Genomic DNA, 21,321 nt, shown 5'->3' with positions numbered 1-21,321 from the left:
CATGAACATAGGTGTGCATATGTCTATTCGAGTGATGACTCTTATTTCTCTAGGATATATTCCTAGGAGTGGGATTGCTGGATCGAATGGTAGAGACATACTGAATTTTTATGTGCAACTTTTGCTTCCCCAGACCACAGAACTAGAAAGGATGATCAAAGTATACAGGAACAAATAATAAGTATATTGAATGCATGCTTCTGAGCCTTGCCTTAGATCACATTCTTTCACTCGATTGATCTATTTATTGAATACCTACTACGTGCTATTCAGTAGTAGGTGAACAAGACAGAAAAGGAGAGTCTCTGCTTCCAAGAAGTTTATATTTTATTTGGGAGAAGAGTTGTGTGTGTGTCACAGGGGTGAGTTGTAGAGATAGACAATATAATTTTGGATGGTGAGTGGCATGAAGAAAATAAACCAGTGATCTGAGTGACCCAGGCCTACTTTATATTGGATGCAGCTTTCTCTCTGAGGAGGTGACACCTGAGATGAGCCCAGAACAACAAGGATACCCTCCTTGCTCCCCACTAAGATCTGAGAGAATATTTCAGCTAGTACCAAGGCCCTGAGAGGGTAGCGACCTTCAGTGATCTCCATGAACTGAAAAGCCAGAGCATAGTGACTGAGGGCAAGTTGTGCAGGATGAGGCCAGGTAGGTACAGATAATTTAGGCCTCTGTAGGTAAGTAATTGAATTTTATTCTGAGCCAGGAGACATTTATAGCAGAAGAATTCTTTTAAAAGCTCTAGCTGCTGCATGGGAAATGAGCTGGAGAGGACAAAAGTGGAAGCTTGTGGCAGAACTGGAACTAAAATTCTAGTGTCCTGACTTCAAGGAAGAATTGAATATGAAGGAAGCCCTCACTGTGTACCAGGCTGTTCTAAGTGTTAAGGGTGAACAAACCGGTGTGCTTGCCTTCAGGGCGTCTCACAGACTAATGGACAAGGAGAAAAACAGCATGTGTGATGGTTCAGAGACCTTAACTGTAACAGCTGATAAAGACCTTGGAGACTTTCACCTTTCAGCCAAAGATTTAGAGAGGCCCATAAAATGAACAGTAATACAATAGCTCAACCATGTATACGAGACTAAATAGGCATACCAGCCCAGGGACAAGAACAAGAAGGCAGAGGAGGGAACAGGAAAGCTGGACTAATGGAAATGAGGAACACAAGGTCCAGAAGGAGAGAGTGTGGACACGTTCTGAGGTTGGTAAGCAGTGTTACAAAACAATATGTGTAAACAGTCCAGGGACAAGGACTAGAAGGCAGGTGGGGATAGGAAAGCTGGTAACAGGTAATCCAAGGTTGAGAAGGGACAGTGTTGACATGTCGTCGGGTTGTTAACCATTGTCATAAAACTATGTGTACTAACTGTTTAATGAGAAACTATTTGTTCTGTAAACCTTCATCTAAAGCACAATAAAAAAATCAGGCTACGGACTCCTGGGATACAAAAAGTATATATATATGTATATTAATTGTTTAATGAGAAACTAATTTGCTCTGTAAACCTTCACCTAAAGAAAAAAAAAAAACCCTTGGAGACTGCCAAGTCCAAACTCACTAGCTTAAGTGAGAATAATTTGTACTGCATTGGGTAAAGTCCAAACCCACTAGCTTAAGTGAGAATAATTTGTACTGCATTTGGTAAAGTCATGGGAGCTGGGTACCCACTGACCTTGAGAAATAAAGTACAGAGGCTTTCTTCCTCTGCCCTACCCCTCCCCACCCCCTAAGGGTCAAATGAGCTAACAGCTGGTGAACGATTTCCTTACCAAGGCCAAAGAAGCCCTGTGCGATTCCCCAGTCCCGCTCGCTTAAGCGCAGGGGTCCCCGAGGGCTGCGCGGCATGGGCGGGGCTTTCGGGGGCGGGGCCCAGTTCGGGCAGCTTCTTTCGCGCCTGCGCGGCAGACAAACTCTTCGGCTCTCGGATTAGGTTTGCCTGAACCCTGCGCTCTATCTTTCTGCTTCCGGGTCGAAGCCATGGCGGTGGCAAATTCAAGCCCTGTCAACCCCGTGGTATTTTTTGATATCAGCATTGGCGGCCAGGTGAGATACAGGCAGCCACCCAGCCCTGCAACAAAGGAGAACTGCATCGGGCCGGGCAGACAGAACTCATAAACCCAAGGATGGCGGACTCGGGAAGCCAGAAAGTGAAATTGGGCCACAACGTACTGACTGACCTGTTTGGAGCGGGACAGGGAGGGAGAAAGAGGATTCTTGGCCATCCTAGCACCCCGCTTGTGGAGGGATTGGGCGGAAGGAAAGGTTAGGCTATGAAGGCGGAGGTGGGAGATCGCGAGCAGCATGGGAGGGTGGGCCAGCCCTTCATGCTCCCGGCTACTAGGCCTTCACGGGTTTGAACTGGGCTTTTTGTCACTCGCCGGTTGCAGGAAGTTGGCCGCATGAAGATCGAGCTCTTTGCAGACGTTGTGCCTAAAACGTCCGAGAACTTTAGGTAAGGTGATGTTCCAGCTCTGCCGGATTAACCCAGCCGGAAGCCGGGCCCCATTCGGTCTGCGCAATCGTTGTCTATTCTTCTGTTTCTGTGCAGTCACTGCCCTTGAGAGATCTGATTCTGAGTATCGATCGCTCTGTCCAAATAGTTACCGTTTTGAGTGCTCCCGTGTCAATTTACGTTGTTGGTCTGTATGACTGGGAGTCTTGACCTTTGGCTGGCTAGTTGGCATACTTCCTGGCACTGGGGTAGCTAGCTCTGATGTCTGTGCCCTCCCCTCCCTAGATTTGAGGCTCTCACAGCTGTGGTGACATGATGACTGAATCGTTCACTCTTCCCTTTCAGGCAGTTCTGCACAGGAGAATTCAGGTCAGTCTCAGACACGGTTGACTTTGCTAGCTGCTCCTGCAGGGTGTACTGAGCTGCAATGGGGGTCTTGGGGAACACCAGCAAGCTTTGAATGCTTGCTACTGACTGTGATAGAAGCTTATACCCCAGGGGCCTAGCTTCAGTCTATTTTCACTCCTATCTCTTCTCTCAGTTATCTTAAGAAAAGCTCCTTTGAGTGGAGTGTGTGGAAAGACCTGTGATTGCCTGTTTTCATTCCAAATCTTCTCCTTTTTGTTTATAGAAAAGATGGGGTACCGATAGGATACAAAGGGAGCACCTTCCACAGGTAAGCCTTTGGCATGCCATCCTGGGAGTGTTCAGGATTGCTTCCTTGGAGGATTAGGCTCTAAAATCAGAGGAAGAGAAAACCAGAGGCTAAGTCTTAGATCTTGGGAAGAAATGTTTTTACGGACTCAGCAACCAATTTGAAGATTTATCAAATGTTCTAACTCTGCTAATACTCTTCCACTAATTCCTTTTAGCTATTTAAAATAGAAGTTACCTGTAATTCCAGTATTCTGTCTTTTTCATGACCTTGTTTGGGTGAATGCAGGTTTTTTTTTCTTTTTAGTATAGTTGCAGCCCTTAACTGTATAAAATATTATATCTTGTTGATATTTATAACTACTTATTAAAATGATCATACATGATTATCCCAGGATGATCAGTTTTCTCCTGGGCCAACCTTAAGTGGAGTGTGGCAACACCTAGATAGCCTTGTTTCAATTTGGAATCTGCCTCAAAGGCCTCATTGTGGCTAGTAACGATAATTAACAAGTGACTGTGTCAGGCTGCTTTAAAGCTATGGTCTCTAATATAACATTCCTATGAGGTGGTAGGTATTATTTACATTCTATAGATGAGGAAACTGAGGCTAGGAAAGATGAAGGACCTTGCAATAACTAACATTTATTGAGCTCTGATGTGTGTAGTGGAGCCCTGGTGGCTCAGTGGTTAAGTGTTTGGCTGCTAACCAAAAGACTGGCAGTTTGAATCCACCAGCTGCTCCTTGAAAATCTTATGGGACAGTTCTGCTCTTTTCTGTAGGGTCACTAGGAGTCGGAATTGACTTGATGGGAATGGGTTTGTTTGTTTTTTTTTATTTTGGCGTGTGTGTAGCAGACCATGGTTAGCATCTCACAGACATTTTCTGTGGTCCTTTTTTCAAAAATTTGTATCAAGCCCTTGATCTGCCATTTGCTTTGGTGAATATTTTGGAGTTCTTCCTGCAGGGCTTCAGTCCCTCTTGTTACTGTTCAGGTACCAGCTCATGTATCTAGGTCAACTCTAATTATAATTAAAACCCTTTTTTATGGTTAATTATCCTTTCAACTCATTCATTCCAGGAGAGAACAATCATTTTGTAAGCCAAAGTAATAAACATTATATTTTGAAGTCGATGCTAATCTAATACTACAATGTTTCTAAACCATACAATTTTCTCTCAGAATTCTTTGTTCTCCCTCTTTTTCAGGGTCATAAAGGATTTCATGATCCAGGGTGGAGATTTTGTTAATGTAAGTTTTATTCCTTTCTTATTAAAGACCTGTAGGTTTGTTTTTTGTTGTGACTGCTGCTGTTGCTGCTGTTTTTACTACAGGGACCCAGTCTTCAAGTTTGAGAACAATAGTCAGGTTCGATGGGAGATGGAGGATTGTGGTGGGGATGTCATTTAGGGTTGCTGGCTACAACTGTACCACTAGATGACAGACATCTGCATTTTGATTGAGTCACTAGCTTTCATGGTGCAAACCTCAGCCAGAAACTGGAATGTCCCAGCACACCTAAAGATGCTCAGCTCTGTATAACAGACCCACACTAATTATAGTCACATGAAACCTGTTCAGAACTCAGATACAATTTGTTTTCTTAAAATGGGGTAAACCAAAAAACAAAATCATTGCTGTCAAATCAATTCCGACTCATAGCTACACTATAAGACAGAGTAGAACTGCCCCATAGGGTTTCCAAGGAGCAGCTTGTGGATTCAAACTGCTCACTTTCTTTTGGTTAGCAGCTGAGCTCTTAACCACTGTACTATATGAGTCAAAATCAACTAGAGGGCACCAGATAAAATGGGGTAAGTCCCCCAAAATGCTTATGTCCCTTATGTCCCATTCTTGGTATCACAGTGCCTGGAAAGCTGAGTTTTTAATTGGAAGTTGATTAGTAGGCAAGGAATCAGAGCAAGAAAGGTAAATAATTCTTGAGGGATGCTTCCTCTTTTCACTGAGAGACTGAGAGCCCAGTGGAATATTCCTTCACTGCTAAGCACATCTTTCTTGTGACTAACTGTGCATCCCCATATCAAGCCTTACCTCCTCACCAACCCCTCCACCTTGGAGGATGCCAAATAAGCCACATTTTTTCCTACTCAAACCTGTGTTTCTCATTACCTACCCACTTCTGTGCATCGTCTTTCTTTACTCATATTCATATCATTTGATTATTATACAGTCATGTTGCTGTTTTCTTGAATCTGGGAGACATTTCTTTCTTCATGTGTTTGTTTCTTTAGTTTTATTATTCATGAGTTTTCAAGATCTCTCTCTTTCCTAGCCTATATAGGGTTGCAAACTGGCAGGTCTTAGGGTAAATCAGGCTTTCAGATGTGTTTGTTGTGTTGTAAAACTGAGAAATTTCACAAAAAATTGTGGAGTTTTCTCTTTTAAAAAATGGAAGATGGGAGTACACTAGGGCAGCATTTCCTGTGCAGTAACAATTGGCTGGAATCAAGTAACTACTCCCTTTAGACAGGGCACATCCTTGCCACTTCACCACAGTCCCCAGTACCCGCTTTCCTTATTTGTGTCACCTGCTCCAGTAGGCATTTTAAGTTTGCAACCTCTGGCCACAACTGATGGTAGTGGAGCTTGGAGGTGACCGTATTCTTTTTTGTTAGCTGGTAAGAAAGACTGCCTTCTTTCCTCTCTCATAGGCTCCAGTGTTGCCAGATTGTCTTAGCAGGGACAGGGCCAGCTTCTTACTGGTCTTTGCCCCAGGTACATTGCTCACTTGCTGATAGCTCCAGGGTTAGACGTTAGTTGGTTCTAGCAAAAGAAGAGTACAGAGAAGAAAATCACCCTCAAGTCTCACCTCTCAGGAAATATACTATTGGCATTTTGGTTTACAGCCATCAGTCCTATTTTTGCATATATGTGTGTATATATAATTTTTTACAGACTTAAGATCATACGTATCTTCTAATTTTTTTGTACTTAATAATTGTCAGCATTTTTCCTTGTCACAAAGTCTTCTAAAACATGTTTCTAACAATTGCCTAATATTCCATTATGAATAGACAATTTATTTAATTGATCCACTATTTTTAAAAAATATTTTAATGTGTTTTAGGTAAAAGTTTACATAGCAAATTAGATTCCCATTCAACAATTCATAGACAGATTGTTCTGTGACATTGGTTACAGTCGCTGTAATGTGCCAGCCCTCTCACCACGTCCACCCCACCTGCCCCGTTTCCATCCATCCAGTTTCCCTGCCCCTCTTTGCCTTCTCGTCTTTGCTTTTGTGTAAATGTTGACCATCTGATCTTGTGTAGTTGATGCTTAAAGAAACATTCCTCATGGGTGTTATTGTTTATTTTATAGGCCAATCTATTATTTGGCCGAAAGGTGACCTCCAGAAGTGGCTTCAATTCCAGGTTAAAAGGGTATCTTAGGGCGATAGTCTCAGGGGTTCCTCTAGTCTCAGTCAGTCCAGTAAGTCTGGTCTTTTATTTGAGTTTTGTTCCACAATTTTCTCCCATTCTAACCAGAACCTTCTATTGTGTCCCTGGTCAGAACAATTGGTAGTGGTAGCTGGGCACCATATAGTTCTTCTAGTCTCAGGGTAGGAGAGGTTGTGATTCGCGTGGGCCATTAGTCCTGTCGGCTAATTTCTTCCTTGAGTCTTTGGTTTCTTTCACTCTGGAAGAGACCAATAGTTGTATCTTAGATGGCCACTTGCAAGCTTATAAGACTCCAGATGCTACTCACCAAATTAGGGTATAGAACATTATCTTTATGAACTAAGTTATGCCAATTGACCTAGTTGTCCCATGAGACTATGTCAGTCCACTCTTGTTGAAGATTTAAGTTGCTTTCTGTTGTTTGCTCTGAATAATTAATTTTGTTGTTTTCCCTACTCTGGCTTCTAGAGAGCAATAGGTAGTGTGGTTATAGAGAATGGGATAGTAACCGATCTGTCCTCTAGGTTAATTGGAAAATTGGAAATGAACTTGTTTTTCCTATCCTTTGTATATGCATGTACGTTGTTGTTAGTTGCTGTCTTAGTTATCTAGTGCTCCTGTAACAGAAACACCACAAGTGGATGGCTTTAAGAAATAGACGTTTATTCCTTCACGGTTTAGGAGGCTAGCAGTCCGAATTCAGGGCACCAGCTCCAGGGGAAGGCTTTTCTCTCTGTCAGCTCTGGGGGAAGGTCCTTGTCATCAGTCTTCCCCTGGTCTAGGAGCTTCTCAACACAGGGACCCTGGGTCCAAAGGACACACTCTGCTCCTGGCTCTTCTTGCTTGGTGATAATGAGGTCCCTATCTCTCTGCTTGCTTCTCTCTCCTTTTGTCTCATAAGATAAAAGGTGATACAGCCCACACCCCTTACATAGGATCAGGGCTGTAACCTGAGTAAGGATGTTGCATCCCACCTTAATCCTCTTTAACATAACCTAATCTCGCCTCTTTAACCGTGGGCAGAGATCAGGATTTACAACATACAGGAAAATTACATCAGATCACAAAATGAAGGACAATCACACAATACTGGGAACTGTGGCCTAGCCAAATTGACACATGTTTTTGGGGGACACAATTTTAATCTATAACAGTTGCCATTGAGTCGATTCCAGTATGTAGAAGTAGTTAAAAACCAAAAAACCAACCCTGTTGCCATCAAGTCTGTTCCAACTCTAGCAACCCTATAGGACAGAGTAGAACTGCCCCATAGGGTTTCCAAGGAGTGGCTGGTGGATTCAAACTGCCTACCTTTGGGTTAGCAGCCATAGCTCTTAACCACTGTGCCACCAGGGCTCCAGAGGTAGTTAAAGATATAATAAATAGTTTCCATCGAGTCAATTCTGACTCAGTGTGTGTCAGAGTAGAAATGTGCTCCATAAGATTTTCAATGACTGGTTTTTTTGGAAGTAGAAAAGGCTGAAGCATAGTGATAAAACCATGGACTTAAGAACAAGAATCCTCTACCACTGAATTAATTAATGTTTTCACTTTCATTTATTCATCTATTCTAGCAATCAGCAAACTTTTTCAGTAAAGGACCAAATAATCTTTCAAGCTTTGTAAACCATAGGGTCTCTGCCTTAGCTATTTAACTCTGCTGTTACTCAGCTCTACCATTTTAGCCTGAAAGCAGCCATAGACAGTACATAAATGAATAGGCAGGACTGTGTTCCAGTAAACCTTTATTTACAAACTAAGGCTCCTGGCCAGATTTGGCCATAGTTTGCCAGCCTCTGATCTAGTCTGCCCAGCTATATGGAGAAAAAAATACAGTCCTGCCTCCAAGGAGCTCAGCTTAGTCTAGTGCAGTCATTCTTAACCAGGGCTTATCATCAGAATCACCTGGGACTCATTCAGTAGGTGTGCAGTCGGGCCCCAGCATGTATGTTTTTGAAAAGCCCCCTGGCTGTTTCTGATGCACATCTCTGATTGAGAACTACTAGACAGTAGTGGGTAAGACTGATAGCTTAAATATAATAAATACTAACTTGCAGCATTAACTACTTATTTTTCTAAGTAATTTACCCATGATTGCACTTAATCTTCAGAATCTTAAATGAGGTAGGACTATTATCCCCGTTTGCAGGTGAGGAAACTGAGGCATAAAGAGGAAAAGTAACTTGCTGAAGTTCATGCAGCTTTTCTGTGATGCAGCCAGGATTCAGATTTCAGAGCCCATGCTCTTAACCTCTACTCTATGCTGCCTCTCAGCACAGACACTTACAGTAAGTGGGAAAGTATACAGTAAGCACAGGATGTTATAGAAGAAGAGGGAAGGGGGCCTGACCTTGTGTGGGGTCCAGGGAAGGTCCTAAATTCACGTGGGATTTCACCATGTGAAGGAAGGGGTAGATGTTTTAGACAGAGGGAACAGCCTGGGTGAAAGACTGACAGGTATGGACGAATGTGGATCATAGCATTCAAGGAACTGCAAGTAAGGCCTTGGTCAGGTTGCTTCATTACCCTGATTTCAGCTTGCTCACCTGAAAAATAGGGAGAGTAATAATGCTCATTCCACAGGATTGTTGGAAGAACAAAGAAATAATACAAGTAAGGATAGTTCAAGCAGAAATTTAGAATTTATGATAAGGCTAAAGAGGTGTTTCTTGGAACCCAAACGAAGAAATAGAACTGGGAACTGAAAAGCCACACAGAACCAAGACAATCCTTTCTCTGTTTTTCTCTAGTGCTCTCTATACATCTGTTATGTTCTCTTTCTGGTCTCTAATTCACCTTCTAGAAGACAGTCACCTCCAGCTTCCAGATTTAGATGTTACAATTTTAACTGCCAGGAGGGTGACATCGTGTTGTACAGACTAGACTGCCAAGAGCTCAGCCACCTCATGTATAGTTTGGGGGAGTGGGATGGTAGTCAGTAGTTTTATACAACTGTGGGCAGAAGCGTCTAGGAATGGCAAGGATTATGTATGTGATCACTAGACTGTTGTTGTTTCCTAATTTGCCTATCTTTCTGGAGGCTCAGCTGTGATCTGTTTTGCCCAGTCTGTGAGGTACCCTGGCTATAGCTTATGGACTGTGGTAGGCTTGGACGGGGCTTGCTTTGATTGCAGGATAAGGTCAAGGAGGTGTGGCTCTAAGGTGAACAAGGGTGAGAGTAGACCTTAAAGACGGTAGGATTTAGGTGCAGCAACATTCTTCCTCTGGGCTCCAGGGGCCCAACACTCTGAGCTGCTAACACTTCCTTCTCTCTGCACAGGGAGATGGCACTGGAGTCGCCAGTATTTACCGAGGACCATTTGCAGATGAAAATTTTAAACTAAGACACTCAGCACCAGGCCTGCTTTCCATGGTAAGTGATGTGGTCGAACTCAAAGTTTTGGGTTAGATTTATAGCCAGCTGCTTCCTAGGCCCCTTTTGAGGCCCAGTGCTGCCTCTAGGGATGGAATCAGATGCTTTTCTCCTCTAGCTTGGCCCAGGACTTACCTCTGCCACCCTGGACTCCTTCCTCAGTCTGGTTTGGTTTTGTTAGGCAGGGCCCACTGGCAGGCTGGGGAGCCAAAGCTGAACTCTGATTTGTGTTTTTCTCTCCTTTGTTTGAGCCAGCACGTGTTGCTGGGCATTCAGCCTTACTGCTCAGGATCCAGCCGGTTGTGCTTTCAGAACCTTAGTGTTCACTCGCTCATCGCTGCGCTCACCACTGCTCCCTCCCAGCATCCACTCACTCACACTGCCTACTCACTGGCCACCCCTTTTGCTCACCTTTCCTTGCTCAACACTCCTGTTCCTTCCTCCCTGCACCTGACCCCATTCATAACCCCCACTCACATCTCCTCACTCGCTCTCCTGTCACAGTCCTCCCGCCCTCCTCACTTACACCCCCTCATTTACCCCATCCGCATGCACTCTCCTCCCATGCTCACTCTCCCTTACCTTCCCCTGTTCACCCTTCACTCCTCATTTCCCTTCCCCTTGCCCCTCAATTCCTTCTCTCCAGCCCTCTCACTCCCTCCCAGTTATCCATTTCCTTGTGTCAGTGCCCCAACACTTGCTTCCCCAGCCCAGTGTTTACATGCAGTCTCTGTCCTGCTAGCCCACCCCTCCACTCATCCACTGTGTTGTAGGCCTCATGGTAAGACAAGCATACAAACATGATCCCTTCCCTTATGATTCTTAACATCTAATAGGGCTGTCACACATGCAAAAAGACGATCCTAGTAGAATGTCATCGTGCTATCATTGTATTAAGGTGATGGCACCTCAGTGTATGGAAAAGTACTGGGAGAGCCCAAAGGAATGAGAATAATTGCTGCTAGGGTCTGGGGGAGGCTTCACAGAGGAGGTCATGTTTGAGTTCTTGAAGGAGTTCTGTACCAAATGGAAAAGGAAGAGAGGACATTTTCAAATCCAGCAAACAGCCTGTGTGGATATCTGTTACCGTGAAATAGCAGTGGACACACTCAAGGACCAGACAGTGTGACCAGGGGCAATGAGAATAGGGAGAGGGAATGGCCAGAAGAGAGAACTGGAGAGCAGCTAGGTCTAGCTCCTGGAGGACTTTAAATTCCAGAATAAGGATAAGGTGTGTGGACTTTCTTTCATAGGCTATGGAGAACCATACCATTTTTTGAGCAGAGTTGGTCATCTTTGTGTTTTAGAATGAAGACCCTGGCTGCAGTGTGAGTGGCAGGTGGGAATGGAGAGGCTGGGGCAAGGAAGCCAGTTAGGAGGCTGCCATAATGATTGGGTGGGACCAGTATAGCGAGTGTGCAAACCCCTTTTTAGGAAAGCAAGGCTGGACAAACACAGGTAGAGGGTGCACAGTGGCTTACTAGTTGCTGTCGAGTCAATTCTGACTCATGGTGACCCTATACCATTGTGTTAGTATCTGTGGAGGATTCAGGAAAATGGAAGGAAGACTTGGCTTCTGCCCCCTTTAAGCTTGAGGTTGTACTGTCACATATCATATATCATAATTGTTTTTGCATCCATCCTCCACTAAATTAGAAGTTCCACAAGGGCAGGGACTAGGTTTATATTGCTGTCTAGGCCTTACTACTAACACAGAAAGGCTGCTGAGCAGATGTGGGTCAATGATGGAATGTCATTCAGAATAATGGCTAAAATTTATTGAGCGTTTACTCGATAAGTGCTCTTATTTGCCTTAATTCATTTTAATCCTCTCAATGTCCTTTTGAGATAGGTACGAATGAGGAAACTGAGGCACAGAGAGGTGATGTGACTAATCTATGGTCACACAGTTAGTCAGTGGTGGAGCTGGGATTTGAACTAAGTCATCTGGCTCCAGAGCTCCAGAGTGTGTTGTCTTAATCAGGTATCTATACTGCCTAGAAGGATGAATAAATTGAATGGCTAAGGGCAGAGAGTGTGTGCTGTAAAGGCATGTTGTATCACTGTTCTTGTGCCTGCTTGCTGATAAATGTTTATACATTAAGCAGCAAAAAAAAAAAAAAATTAATAGATAAATGGAATGTATTGGGGTCCCTGGGAATTCTATCCCTCCATTCCTACAAATCCTGGGCCTACTCTGACAGCCTTAGGCCATCCTGTACTTTCATGTATGAAATGTTCCTGAACACATTTACACAAAACAAAAATAGTTTCATCTTATGTGGGAGATTTCTAAAATATAAAATCCCTAATTAGAGCTCATCCCTCAATAGTGTCTTTAATGCATTTCCAGTATTTCCTACGTGTTTTTTTTTCTTCATAGTTGAACACAGAATCAAGCAATTTAAATCCATTAAGCATCTGATTAAGGCTAGTGACCTAGCTCATAATTCCAGTTTTGTCTCAGTAGCATTAATTTTATGAGACCTGTGCTTCCTATTAGTAGTTGTCCATTTTCTACTCAATTTTTTTTCTAAAATAAGGGAAATACGCTATTAAATATTCACTTAATTGTACAGATAACTGTTGTAAGGCAATGCTGCTGAAACTAATCTTGGGTTTGCTGATGTACAAAAGTCTGAATTTTTGTACATTATATACTTATGTTCCTAGACTGCGTATTAAAGGCAGTCTAGGAGCATAACTATGTAATGTACAAAAGTACACTTCATATGACAGTCTCTTTACAAAGCATTTATCGCTCGCATTGTAATTGCAGCCTGTTCTTTTGTAAGATGTTATTATTTATCATGACATAAAAACAGTTTTAAAGGAGGAAACGAGAAGGGATAGGACTAGAGAGTCTCAGATTCTCAATTTAAAGAAATATTTTTTTCTGTAAAATTCAATAATTAAGGGTTTTGTGTGTAGCTATAAATGTGTAACTATAAAACCTAAACATCATTAATTAAGTATAGTCTCTTTTCTAGTGTTGCACTAGCATGACAGCTTCTTGCACCTTAAGATTACCATTACCATTTACTACCATTTTTATGATAGTGTAAAGCCTTTCAGACAAAGTAGCTTTATTTTATAGGCAACAGGTCTTTTCCTAGCTGGTAGCTAATTTGCAACTGTAACCCAGTTATAACTAGTATTAGACTTAATATAGCAAATCATGTCCTATAAATATTTGTTCCCATTATAAAAATTCACAGTGTAGGAAAAATGTACATTACTTTATTATAGCTCTAACTCTTTGAGGGCAGGGGTTATATATCTTGTTCATCTCTGTATCCTTAGGCCCTAGCTTGGGGCCTTCCTCAAAATAGGTGCCCAGTGAAGGTTTACTGAAAGAAAGCGTGGAGAAATCAGGGCTGCAGGCTCTTTTGGAAATCTTGCCCTTCGACTAGTATGGCCAGAAAAACTCACTGCAATTTATTTGGTTTCCATCAGGCAAACAGTGGTCCCAGTACAAACGGCTGCCAGTTCTTCATCACCTGTTCTAAGTGTGATTGGCTGGATGGGAAGCATGTGGTGTTTGGTAAGCCCTTCTCCAGTCCCGTTGTCCAGGCCCTATTTACCCAGGGTGGGGTGTGGGGGGCTGGCTTCAAAAGGAGTCAGTCCCCGAACTCTCACATCAAGACTGCTCGGTTGCTATAACTGCTCTGGGTAGTAATAGGGAAAGAGGAAGTAGTGGGAAGATGAGGAGGATGTGTGGTTAAAGAAGTATAGGAAAGGACAAAGGGATCATCTGATATGTTGTGTAACAACTTGGGTGATGTGTATATTTGGGGGAAAACCTGGATGCTAGCACTAAAGAAATGCCACACAGAGGCAGCATGGCACTCCAACCTAGGTGTGAGCCCTAACTCTGCTGCTTACTAGCTGTGACCTTGGGCAAGTCATTTCACCTCCACTGAATCTCAATTTCCTGAAATTAGTAAGAGGGCCAAATGAAATAATGGCTAAGAATGGGCATTGGAAGCTGGAAAATTCTATGCAAATGCGAAGAATGAAGTCCAGCTCATACTCTTCTTACAGGAAAAATCATTGATGGACTTCTAGTGATGAGAAAAATTGAGGTAAGTCCTATTTGATTTCCTCTTCTGCAGCCATTCTGGTCTGGTGCTAACTGATTAGTGTTGAGGAGTAAGTGAAGGGTGAATGGATTCTAGTTCATTAGGCCCAGTCTTCATTGCCTCCTGTTACACAGACTCCCTGGAAATGGAAGGAAAGATGGCTCCCCAAATTAGTCTCTCTTGTACGCACTGAAGCTTGTTCCCTGATGGCCTCTTCACCTCCTTGATGAAATCCTACTCCTGAGCATTGCATTCAAGACTCTTCATGATCTGGTCCCTGCCTACCTCTCCACAGCCCCTTCTCCTCCCTGTTCCAGTTGCATCATGCTACGATATCTTCTCTAAATACGTGATACACACCCTTGCCTCTTACTCTTTTCTGCCGCTGTGCCTTTGCTCATGCTGTTTCCTCTATCTGGAATGCTCTTCTCCTTTGTTTTCCCCCTCTCAGGATCTCATTCATCCTTCTAGGTCCACCTCAAATGTCACCTCTTCTGTGAATCCTTCCCTGACCTCTTTAAGCAGCAATTTAGTTGCTTCCTCTGCCCTTTATATAATTCACTTTTATCACTTATTATGTTGTTACATATCATAGGTTTGATATTTTTTAAATGTTTTACGTTTTCTCTTTGATCTGTTTTATATGCTTTACCTGTCTCCCGGGACATGGACTGTCATATCAATCTCTGAGTCCTCTGCCGTTAGCACAGGGGCTGGCAGACATCAGTAAATGTGTGATGAATGAGTGAGTGCGTGTCTGAATGAATGAATCTCTGCTGTGCTTTGTTTCCTAGAATGTTCCCACAGGCCCCAACAATAAACCCAAGCTGCCTGTGGTGATCTCACAGTGTGGGGAGATGTAGCCCAGACCAAGACTGAATCAGGTAAGCATGTCTTTCTTCTCCTTGGTTAGGAGTCAGACCCCAAAAAAGACTGCATGGTCTAGTGGAAAGAACTTCAGACTTGAGGACGTGGGGTTGAGCCCATTTGCTCTCTATAAGGCCTTGGAGAATTCATTTCCCTTCGCTGAACCTCAGTTTCCTTATCTGTTACATGGTGCTATTACTTATCTTGTAGGGTCATTGTAAGGATCAAAAGAGAAACATACCTGAGAGCACTTTGTTTTTCTACCATTTTGTAATTTACAAAGCGTCGACCTAAAGACCACTCTGGCGGTTTGACAGCACACTCTACCATAGTTCCATTCAGTAGTCCCACTAGGAAGATCGGATTCCATGCTAGGACCAGCCTGGGCAGCCAGGAGACCGATACACCCATCACACCTCTTATCAGAAGTCATGATGTAATCCCAGACCCTGATTTTGTATTTGCCAACCTCATAGGTGAATGTCACGTATCTCTCAGCCCATATGGACTCACTTCCCAACCATACTTGCCTCTGCCTGCTTTGTACTAGGCATGCTAACTAGGCATGGAGCAGGGAGGGGGAAAGAATTGAAAGATGTCTCAACCTTTCAGGGGCTTGTGGGGAATAAGATGCATTCTCTGAGGTGATCACTAGTAATATGAGTGACATTGCTAATTGTTATAGGAATTTAGGGGAGAAATTGATCACTCTCATCTAGGTGAGGAGTGTTGGTCTTTGGTTTTTCTTCTTTCTTTTTTTTTTAGCTTTCAAACCCACAGAAAACTTGGGAGACTAGTATATCAAACACCCAAATACCTTTCACCTAGATTCACCAATTATTAACTTCTTGTTTTATCATTTTCCTTGACATTTATTTTTCTTTCCTTCATACCTTCTCCCTCTTCCTCCCTCCCTCCCTTCCTCTCCTTTCCTTCTTTCCTTCCTCATTTGAAAGTTGAAGACTTCTTGACACTTCATCCCTAAATACTTCAGCAAGAAACTTCTAAAAATAAGAACATCCTTATTTTACAATATTATCATCTAGTATATAGTACATTTTCAAATTTGCCTTTGTTCCTCAAATAACTTTTATAGCTTTTAAGGAAAAAAAAAAAAAAAACATGATCCAATCAAGATTTATATATTTAATTTGGTTGTTTATTTTTAATTACACAAGTAATATAATACAGTCTCACTGTGAAAATTTTCACACAAAACATAAAGTACAAGTCCGCTTGGCAACATCCCACTCCTCTCCCCAGACGTAAACTTCTTTATCAGTTTCATAAATGTCCTTCAGGACCTTTTCTTTGCCTATCTAGTTCTGGAAGTTTTGTTTTCTGTATATGGTATCACACTGTATTCATCTTTCTTGTCCCCTCCATTTGGCATTATGTCTTAAACACTTTTCCTTCTCAGTTCATGTAAAACGACTTTGTATTTTTTTAACTGCTATGTAATATTCCATAAGGTGTTTCAATCATATAGTTTATTTGTAGTTTATTTTACTTTTTATTGATTGTTGTTTTTTTATTATTACAAACAATGCTACAGTAAAATAAACTTGCTTCTTTTTATAAATATGCAAATATATCTGTAGAAGTAGAATTACTGGGTCAAAGGGTGTATGCATTTTTCATTTTAATAAATACTTTTAAATTGTACTTCTAAGGGGTGATACCAGTTCATTTTCCCATGTGAAAGTACTATTTCCTTTTGATGTTATCAATATAATATGCCAGTATAATTATGTCAGTATAAAATGTATTGAAAAAATTTCTTTTAGCCATTCGGGTAAAAAATGGTATTGATTGTTGTAATTTATAATATCCTGATTTCTAAGAAGGTTGAGCATATTTGCATATGTTTATTGGCCATGCCGTCTATATCCTTAGCTCATTTTTCTTTTCAGGTGCTGGATTTTTTCTTAATGGTTTGAAGTAGTTATGAGTATTAATTCATTATTTTATATGTTGTGACTGTTTTCTCCAGAATATAATTTAAGAAAAATTGGCAATATGTTGCTTATCCTTTGTCAGACAAGTTTTAAATTCTGATGAGGTCCAAATTATCAGTCTTCTATGGCTTTTATGTTTTATCTCATTTAAGAATGTTGTCACTACCTCAGATCATAATGTCTTTTATATTTTTTTCTAATATTTCTAGGTTTTATTTTTATACTTACAAAACTATCTAGAATTTATTTTTCTGTCTAGTATAAAATAGGACTCTGCCTTTTTTTCCAAGTAGAGTTCCAATCAAATACCATACCATTTTAATGAATGTACACACCTCTATCTGTGACTTAATTTGTGTTCACAGCATCTGGCACTTAGAGGCATTCAGCAAAAATTTATTACATGAGTTAATAGGGAGGGAGAATGTCAGGCATTTTCAGCAGGGAACTGGTGTGAACAAATGCTGAGGCAGGAATGCACAAATGTATGCTGGAAACTACACATGGGCCTCTCTTGTCAAGCCCCAGGGTCCCTTCTCAGGCCCAAATTGACACCCTGAGCTCTCCTTTCAGCCAATACTAGTGGTCTCTAGGACCCAGCCTGCTCTCTTCCTTCAATAACTGCCAGCCACTCCCTCCCTCTCTCCCACTCCTTTCTTTGTTGCAACCATAGTTGAGCTCACAGGTCTTTTTCCTTCTAAAGACTGACCACTGATCACTACTGGAGGACAGAAGATAGCAAAAAGAATAAAGTTTATTAGAAAATTCTTTACATTTGGGACCTCTTTTTTGCATTTTTCTGAGTCCCTTACAGAAAGTTACTGGAAATCCTTGCTGGGAGTTTTATTTCTGAGGCTGAGGATAATCGACCCTTCCATCTTTCTCAGTCATTATTAGCAAAGGTCATGTGAACTTTTGCCCCCATGAAAGCCCATCTTCTGAGCCTGTACCCCAGTGGAACAAATTCCTCACGTGGCCATTTTGCATTCCAAAGGCCCCCTAAAAAAAAAAACAAAAAAAACCCATTGCCGACAAGTCGATTTGCAACTCATAGCAACCATATAGGACAGAGTAGAACTACTTATATGGTTTCCAAGGAGCAGCTGGTGGATTTGAACTGCTGGCCTTTTGGTTAGCAGCCGTGCTCTTAACCATTGCACCACCAGGGCTTCAGAGGCCCCCTCAACCTGTCCAGTGGACAGTCCTTTCTGCGATAATGGAAATGTTCTGTATCTGCACTGTCCAATATGGTGGAGAGCTTTCTTCAGTCCATTGTTTCCCAAATTCTTTTAAAGATGAAAATCATTTGGGAGCACTTGTTAAACCTACAGTTCCCAGGTCCCTCCCTTGGAGAGTTTGATTGAGTGGATTTAGGGTGGGACCTAGGAAGCTATGTTTATAACAAGCATCTCAGATACTTCTTGTCAGAGGAGTAGGAGTTTAAACGCTGCTTCAGGTAGTGCTGGGATAACTATCTTTAATATTTGCATCTTAGAAAAAATGTATAACTGGCACAACACATAATTATACAGATATTATAGCTTAGAAAAAGGCAAAATTGAAGTTCAAATATTGATTAGGTTAAATAAATTAGTTGCTCTTATGGATGGTAGATATACCCCCATTCTGGAATTACCTGATTCCTTCCTGCAGGAGAAGATTATGAAAGACATGTTGGTGGCACTTGGGCTATTCTTTCCTTCATCCCACAACTAAGCACGAATTACTTAAGACAGGTGCTTTGCTACCTATGGGAATACAAATTTGAAAAGCCCAGCTTGTGCCTTTAAGGAGCTCAAGGTCTCATGGCAAAACTGACAATTACAGTACAATAAAGTGCTAGATTAGAGATTTTAGGACAAAGTGCAGGAAGGAGTGAATGCCTATGTCTCCCTGGGATGATTCAGAAAGACTGCAGAAGAGATGGTGCTCCCGCTGAGTACAAGAAAGAATAGACCTTGTCAGGTGGCTAAATCTGGGAAGGGTATTCCAGGCAGAGGGAACAGCATGTGCAAAGGTAGGAAACAGCATAAAGTGTAAGGGAAACTGCACATAATTCTGCATGGCCAAAGCAAACAGGTATGAAAAATATGAGATGAGGCTGGAGGGAGGTGAGTGCCTGTTGTGAGAGCCAAGCTAAGGAGTTCAGATGTTATCCTGAGGGCTGGGGCTGGACTTCAGGCAGTATGTACATTCTCCCCCCGGGGAGAAAATCCATTGTGCTGCTGAAATTCTTAAAGAAGTTATGGACTCTCCAGAAAGAACCACTATAGGGGCACTAGGAGCCACTGAAGGATTTTGAGCAGGAGAGTATTTATTGAGATTGAATTTCTTACTCTGAAGATTATTCTGACATGCGGGGGGTGGGCTGGAGGCAAGTGAGGAGTCCACTGCAGTAGTCCAGGCAGGAGAAGAAAAGAGGTTCCACATGAATAAATATGTGGGTCTAGGAAACAGAGATTTGGCAGCAAATATTTGCATGCCTGCTGGTTATGTGGCACTGTCTGTTCCCTGTCCCCAAAGTCAGAAGCCCTGCCAGCTGAAAAGGGAAGGGAGGAGAGAATGGCTCCATTCCAGTCCAATCTAGTGTAGCTGTAAAGCTCACAACATAACCAGGTCTTACACGCTGAGGTACATCCCTTCAGTGGAATACTACACAGTCTTAATGAAAAGAAAGAGGTAGCTCTGTGTGTGGAGGCAAGATTTCTAAAGTAAATTAAGTGACAAAGTCAAGATGTACATTATATAAGTGTTATACTATTTATTCTAAATTACTATTTAGAATCTCTGTAGTAATTATAGTAGACTTAATAACGCTTATCTCTGTGGAGTAAAAATAGCAGAGACTTTCTTTTCATTGAATTTTCTATCTTATAATAGGAATACATACTGTAATACATATATATGTTGTTTTGACTAATCCTTGTTCCTCTTAGCTCCTCCCAGGAGCATGCCCATAGCTGTGACTAACATCAGCTTGTGAAACCTTCTTTGGTTCCTTCACCTCCTGCTCCCTGGTCTAGGCCCAGTCAGTGGTTCCCTCCTGGGAGCTCCTGCCCACTTGGTTCATCTCTCCATTACAGCATTTAACACAATATATCACAAATGTGTTGATCTGTTTTTCTACTAGACTGAGAACTCCCTGGAGCAGGGACTGTGGTGACTAGCACAGTGCCTGGCCTATGATAGAGCTAAGGCCCTGGAACACTGTGCAACTTATGAAGTGTAATTCGCTTTATACCTTTTGCCTGCAGAGCCAGGGTTAAACCTCTGTCCGAGCCTGAGGTACGGCACCAGGACTCACTGTCCTGGAGGAGGTGTGTGGCCACGGGGGTGTATGGCAGGCAGCAGTATCTAGCTGTACTCAGCTCTTCTCTCAGTACAGCTAACCCCAGGGCCATAAACAAAGGATGTGACCTTTCCCTTCTCTTTACCCCAGTAACCAAAACCTGCGAAGAAGGATTGCACTTTGTTCTGGGGCTCCACAGAGAGCCATCAAGGTCTGGTGAAAAGGACACAGGCTTTGGAGCCAGGTAGACCAGGAAATTCCACCACTTTCTAGTTTTGTGACCTTAGTCAAATCTTCAAACCCCTTGGGACACTAGTTTACTCCCTTGCATGATTACAGATAATGTATACTGCACAGAGTTGTGAAGGGTAAATGACAGATGAGATTAATATGCTTGGCCATAAACGTTAGTTTCTTCCTTGGTTCTTGTACAATATACCTCTCAACGTTACTCTGGGGAACCCAAGGTCTGGCCTATGGCAAGAATCAGACCTGCCTGCTCTTTTCGGAAAAGAGGACTAGGAGTGTAGAGAAGAGCTGGGAGCATTGTTTCTCTCAAGGAATGTCCCCTTCCAGTTCTTCGAGCTGCTTACCTCTTCCCTCCCTCACTGACCTCCATGTCTCTGCCATTGTAGGCCTCCCTTTCTTCTGGGTGATGTTCTTGATAAAAATCATCTGGATTGGCCCCTGGGTTTGCTTCCCTGCCTGCTGCTGCTCCATTTGATCAAGAGACCTTGGAAGTATCACAAATTCAGGACACAAGATTTTCTGTGTTTAAGTTTTCAACTGTAAATAAAGGGTTTTTTTTGTTGTTTGTTTTGGGGTTTTTTTTTTGTTTGTTTTGGTTTGGTTTTTTCTCTTTTTTTGTGTGTGTGATGTTTTAAAATGGTTGCAATGACAGCCTCCATCTCCTCACTCCTCAGTTTCAGCTGGTAGGACTAGCTCTTCCCAGAGGCCAGCATGAACCAGAGCCAAGCCCTTGCTATGTATAGTTGATGTTTCAGAATTGCAAGCAATTGTAGCAATTCTGTCTTAGGGCAAAGAAGGCAAAGCCTCAGGGCCTTATAGCAATATTTATTCCAAGGAAACATCCTTGGATGTTCCCAGTAGGTTCAATATGATTTGTTCAGGAGCCAACGGGAAAAAAGCCACTAACTGGGAGTGTTCTTGAGTGGAAGCCCATTTGATAGAATGTGGCTTGATCATGATGT

General features: G+C 42.3%; 1 protein-coding gene across 2 annotated transcripts; it reads left to right on the top strand.

Moving 5' to 3' along the window:
- The first annotated feature begins 1,943 nt into the window (after positions 1-1,943).
- On the top strand, positions 1,944-20,924 carry PPIH (peptidylprolyl isomerase H). Of its 2 annotated transcripts, XM_004371873.2 has the most exons (10): positions 1,944-2,054; positions 2,399-2,463; positions 2,809-2,832; positions 3,095-3,139; positions 4,328-4,370; positions 9,822-9,914; positions 13,371-13,458; positions 13,959-13,999; positions 14,791-14,880; positions 20,746-20,924. In XM_004371873.2, the coding sequence occupies exons 1-9, from the start codon at positions 1,989-1,991 to the stop codon at positions 14,857-14,859; spliced, it is 534 nt and encodes a 177-aa protein (XP_004371930.1). In that variant the 5' UTR covers positions 1,944-1,988; the 3' UTR covers positions 14,860-14,880; positions 20,746-20,924. The 2 variants fall into 2 exon arrangements, with proteins under 2 accessions (XP_004371930.1, XP_023582910.1); XM_023727142.1 differs by lacking the exon at positions 2,809-2,832.
- The last annotated feature ends 397 nt before the right edge of the window (positions 20,925-21,321 follow it).

This window comes from Trichechus manatus, unplaced genomic scaffold, assembly GCF_000243295.1.
Source record: "Trichechus manatus latirostris isolate Lorelei unplaced genomic scaffold, TriManLat1.0 scaffold00015, whole genome shotgun sequence".
NCBI lineage: Eukaryota > Metazoa > Chordata > Mammalia > Sirenia > Trichechidae > Trichechus > Trichechus manatus.
This window is presented reverse-complemented; position numbering and strand designations above follow the sequence as displayed.